The sequence below is a fragment of the Carya illinoinensis genome, chromosome 11 (genome assembly GCF_018687715.1).
Source record: "Carya illinoinensis cultivar Pawnee chromosome 11, C.illinoinensisPawnee_v1, whole genome shotgun sequence".
NCBI lineage: Eukaryota > Viridiplantae > Streptophyta > Magnoliopsida > Fagales > Juglandaceae > Carya > Carya illinoinensis.
Genome location: NC_056762.1, coordinates 26,450,571 through 26,456,053, shown reverse-complemented (window position 1 = coordinate 26,456,053; position 5,483 = coordinate 26,450,571). Strand labels below are relative to the sequence as shown.

The 5,483-nt window shown below is 39.8% G+C and overlaps 1 protein-coding gene across 1 annotated transcript; it reads right to left on the bottom strand.

Annotated features, from left to right (window-relative positions):
• Positions 1 to 834: 834 nt before the first annotated feature.
• Positions 835 to 2,643, bottom strand: LOC122282736. The gene is made up of 3 exons (XM_043094737.1): positions 1,714 to 2,643; positions 1,463 to 1,534; positions 835 to 1,225 (listed from the first exon to the last, which is right to left on the bottom strand). Exons 1-3 carry the CDS (start codon positions 2,380 to 2,382, stop codon positions 1,220 to 1,222), a joined length of 747 nt encoding a protein of 248 aa, XP_042950671.1. The 5' UTR covers positions 2,383 to 2,643; the 3' UTR covers positions 835 to 1,219.
• Between the last annotated feature and the right edge of the window lie 2,840 nt (positions 2,644 to 5,483).

Below are 5,483 nucleotides of genomic sequence, written 5' to 3'. Positions count from 1 at the left end.
TAGCAATTAAAAGACGTCCCCACCTCTCCCTTCTCAAACAAGTGAGCCAAGAAGGAAACTGATTAAAGCAGAGTCCATTTTGACAAGGCAACTTAAACTCAAGTCTGACATTTCATCGCCATACACTCGCAGCAGCTAGCAGCCATCTTGCCGGTAAAATTATAATCGTGAAAAAGAAGCACGTGCACAAGTTTCAGGGGCTTCGATGGTAAAATATGTACTACAATGTTTGGCATGAATATACTTCACACTTTTCTTAATTAATTGCATACTCAGATACCCAAGAGATCCTAATCATGAAGTAGCACTTCTAGACTCTTCAAAAATATTCAATATGCCTAGAAGGTTTATCAGAACCACTACTGCATGGTGCCTTCCACATTATGATATAGAAAAGAAAAAAAAAAAATTAAATGTGTACAAATTATAAGAATCTCCCACTATCCTAAAACATCAAAATTTTCAAAAACCAAGATGCCAAAAATGTTTATCCCGTCAATCATTCTAAAATATCAGCATGTTTAGAGTAACTATCAACCAATATTAGGCATTGTATATGGTTACCGAGTCAAAAGGTATTTTTAAGCACCAATTCAGAACGGGAAAACAAACATAGAAAGGGGGCAGCAGTCAACATATAAACATTTGAACCGCATCAGGGGGGTTCCTCTTCATGAAGCTCAATTAAAAGTAGAATAGCTCTTCGAGCCAAGGAAGCAAGAAATGCCCCCACAAATAAATCTTGAATTGAATAATGTTTTTGCAAAATAACTACAAGCTTGTTTGATAACCTACCCCCACGTTGATGTAGGGAAGCCTGTAAAACATTGTAAATAAATCAATTAATCAGAACTCTTTCAAACTAGACACAATTTGCCCAAAGTTACAAAACCGTATACAGGCACACACAAATATTCATTCCACTATATTTTCATGTTTACATCTTCAAACTACTTACTACAGTAAAAGACAACTTAACTATACCTCTAGAAATATACTCCAAATGCGCAACATAAAATGAAAAAAGAAATAAAGGATAAAGAAATTAATCCCTCTTCTTCTTTTTTTCTTTTTCATTTTCTTCCTTCCATTGATAAATTGATTTCCTCCTTTTAACAAAATGCAGCGCATTTTACCTCCAATTGAAGACTCAATTTTGCAGAAGCAATGTCTCTAACCTTTCAAGATTTCACAAAATCATTATTTTTTGTGGTCGTGTCTACCTCTGCAGATCCCGTCAAGAAAGTATTAGTTTCTTCTCAGAAACAATTAAGTATAAAATTACCAAGAATTTCAGAAAATTAAAAAATAAAAATAGGAAACTTGCTGAACAGATTGAAATGAAAACTTTCACGGATAAGCATGCCGACAGAATCTAGACCTTTGTATCAGAAATTAATCTAAGCATAAGCAGAGCATATCTAACTCTGCAATGAGAGAGAGAGAGAGAGAGAGAGAGAACCTTTGCGGGAGCTTCGGTCACCCGATATGAATCAGCCGTCGTCCCCACCAACCACAACCCGGGAAAAACATTCTGAAACGAAAAATAAAAAAAAGGAAATAATCTTTCAGCCACCATAAAAGAATTCAAGCGCATCGAAAACAATCAAACAGCAAAACAAATATATGCATACGCATTATACATAGTAACATAAGCATATATATGTGTACACAGAGAGAGAGAGAGAGAGAGAGAGAGAGAGAGAGTTATACGTCGATCTGCTTCTGGATATTCCTGGGCCGCTTCTTGGGCCGGCGAGCGGGCCTGGACCCAGTCATGACAAAGATGTCCTCCTCGATCTCCTCCCTGGACAAAGCGATCCAGAACTTCCTTTTCTCCTTCTTCTCCGCAAAGTGCGACTCCGCCGCTATCCCCCGAAGCCGCAGCGACTTCGGCTGCGCGTTTTCGCTCTGCTGCTGCTGAGCGGCAGGAATCGCAAGCACTGCACTAGCGGTATTCTCCGTAATAATCTCAATCATTGTGCTCCTCTGTACGGCCTTCCTCGGCCTCAAGTTCCACGGCTTCTGCGCCGCTTCCTCGGCCGCGGCTTCGGCTTCCTCACCCCCCTCCTCCTCCTCGGCGGGTTGCAGCATCCTCTGTCCGACGTCATCTGCTTCCGCGCCGCTCTCTCCTCGCTCCGGCTGCTTCTGAGGTCTGTCGGCAAGGTAGCAGGGAAAGAATCCGAATCGGTTGCGCGATGAACGGGATCCAAGGCGAGCGGTCGGGTCGGAGTCGTGTTGGTCAGATTCTGGTTCGGAGGAAACCGGTGAGACGGTTCGGCGGCAGCGGATGGCGGTGTTGGTGTGGCTCTTGCCTCCCCATTTTAAGAAAGGGAGGGAGAAGTTGTGCAGTGGCTGAGACTTCACCGGTGCCGTAGCCATTGCAATTGCACATAAACAAAAACAACCTTCCAATATATAGAAAAGAAAAATGGAATATGTAACTCCCCAGCGTGCCTCTCTGCGTAGCTTTGCTCCAAAACATAAAACCCACGAACCAGAATTTGAAGGTCTCTAGAGGAAAAGGAAGAGAATACGCCGAGGACGCAGAGAGAGAGAGGGGGGCAGAGAGAAGTTGAGGGTATATATAGCTGAAGCCATCACTTTCGTATACAATGGGGAAGGAGGCGTTGGGGTTGTATTGACTATTCCTACCTCTACGTTTTGCACAGTCTGCCCCAGCTTTCTTTGTGTATTTCCATTGTTGTCCTTATACAGTTGCTGACCGTAAAAACAAAACACGGAGCCCCGTAAGTACAGTTACTTTTATATCCAAAGAAAAAATTACCGGACTCTTTATGATACGAATGAAATTGATTATAGTAATTAAATAATAGGGCGAATTTTGCTAAATGTAAGTCCTTGTGTCCGAAAATAATTATAATTAGGGCGGTAATTAAGTCGAGTCAGATTGATTTTTTGAGTTATCGAGTCGAATTTAATTCAAATAATCTGAGTTTAAGCTCAAGCCAGAAGTTTACCAAGCAAAACCGAATTAGAGGTTATTTAGACAGTTAGATAAGTTAAAATAATTTTAAATGAAAGTTAAAAGTTTATAAAATATTATTAAAATATTTTTTTAATATTATTATCTTAAAATTTAAAAAAATTAAATTATTTATTATATTTTATTTAAAAAATTTTAAAACTCATAATAAGATAATCAAAACTGACTTCAGTTACTCAAACTCGAGCTTCAGCCGTGCATTTTTACTTGTGCTTTTTAACGAACTCTAGCCGACTCGTCATCACTTCAGTATTACTTTGCACTCTTTTAAATATTTTTTATTTATTTTTAAATTAATTAAATAATTAAAAATACAAAATTTTAAAAAAATTATTAAATTTAATAAACTTTTACAACTAATATATGAACCCTATTTTCAATTATTATAAAAGTTTTATGAATACATTTCTTATATGGTTTTTACATTGTAGTATATGAAATTACTAGGTCCTACATACTAACTATTATACATATTAGAAAATAGCTACTATAACGTAATTACTTAAGTTCTTAATTGACTAATGTGTATGTATGAACTATCTTCCATAGATAGGTATTAATGACTAGGCATAAGTAACTCGGTTACATAGTACATATTTAATTAGAAATATTGCTATACTTATATCGTTAGATTTAATATGTATATAAGCAAGCGCACATATATATATATATATATTCTTATATTATTATATGAGAATGCATTATATATAAATATATTCAACGATGTTTGGATGAGCCCTAAACTAATCATGCTTATGAGCTAAGTCAGGCATATACGAACAGCCTTAACAAGTTTTAACTAAGTTGAGACAAGTTTGGTTAATAATGTGTTATTTACTAATCGAGTAGGTTTTTACTTTCACGTTTAAACTCTTTTTTGCAAGTTTGATTTGAGTTTAATTGAACAGCTATTAGGCAAACAATCGTATAGCCCGATTCTTTACAACTCTGCTTGTGATGATCCGTTTTTACGTATGTTTTTACTGAATGGTTGTTTTTAATTTAATTAATATGTTGACTTATTTATTTTAAATTAATGTATTTTAATTGGTTTTTAATTTGTTTGATGTTGTGTTTAATTTATTTAGTCGTTTTACGATTTTTAAAATCATTTTCGGCAAATCTGTTTTTAGTTTCCGGAGTGAGGATTGGACCTCATTTATTCTCTTTCCTCTTTTTCTTTTTCCCTTTTCTTTTTTCTTTTCCTTCTTTTCTTTCATTTCTTCTTTTTTCTTCTTCTTTTTCCCCGGTTCCTCTCTCCTCGCACGCTACTCCTTCTCTTTTCTCCTTACCGTCACTGCCCCTTTGACTGCCCGGTTCTCCGCTGTCCGGCCGCCGTGTAGTGCACCACCCCCACCATTCTCTTCTCCTCCCACCATAGATCATCCCTACCGATTTTCAGAGCCATCGGACCAACCGTTAGCCTCCACGAGCCCCTGGAAGTCACGACACCTGCCATGTTTTTCTCCCCTATTGCTGGTTGCTTTCGCAACCCAGAACCGCCGCCGCAATCCAGTTTTCTTCCCCTCTCACCGGTGAACATCCCCACCAAGTTTCACCTTCATCCGAGCCACCGTTAGCAACCATGAGCTCCTCCAAGCCACACGGTTTTCACCGATTCCGACGCCGTCGCACCACCTCCAGCCACCATCTCTTCACAGCTTCTTCCCCTATCTCTTGCCGACCTAACCCACCCATTTCCAGCCTCGATCCGTTGTCGGAGCAGCTCCCACGAGCTCAACTCCGATTTGAGCTTTTTCCGCTTCCTCCACCGTTTCCACCACCACCCACAGCCAAAACTCGTTTCCCTTGGTTTGTCCCCGTTCGAAAGTAGGTAATTTATTACCCACGGCCACAGTGTAAATTACACTGTTATGTTGCTTTTCCTCCGCCTTTTGCAACGCCGCGAGCTTTCAAAAAATACCGTGTAGCGCTGTAAGTATTTTCCAAACTCTACTTTTAGATTTAAATATATTATGCTCTTACAATAAATATTCATCTGTTGGTTGGTTGATTCCGGACTGAGTCCGAGGGGATCGGGGGTCAGATGGATTGAGGACGGAGTGCTTGGTTTTGGTTGTTTGTGATTGCTTGGTTATTTGTGCCATGAGGCATGCGTTACATATTGCATACATGTGCATTTTATTTTAATTGAGAAAATCATATTTTGTTGGCGTAAATGGATTTTCGGGTGCGTGTGTCTCACAAGCCCAAGCCGGGATGGGTTATTATCTCGGTGGAGCTCCTCTGGTCACTCGGGAGTGGATAATACTGAGTGACATTCTCTGAGTTATCGCAGGGCGACGACCGGATCGCACGATATGGTAACACTGTCATGTCGACTCCGTGGTCTTTAGAGTGGCGGGGACTAGAGGATGGCCTGGCCAGGTACGCACTCGGCGCGAGTCTGGGCATCGCTCGTTTAGGTGTTACATGCGCAGTCGTTACCTGCGATGTGGCACAGAGCCAGGGTGTG

Coding starts and splice junctions, on each gene's coding strand:
- LOC122282736 (XM_043094737.1), bottom strand. CDS start 2,382: ATGGCTACGGCACCGGTGAAGTCTCAGCCACTGCACAACTTCTCCCTC. Junction 1,535..1,713: donor ATATCCAGAAGCAGATCGAC/GTATAACTCTCT, acceptor TTTTCGTTTCAG/AATGTTTTTCCCGGGTTGTG.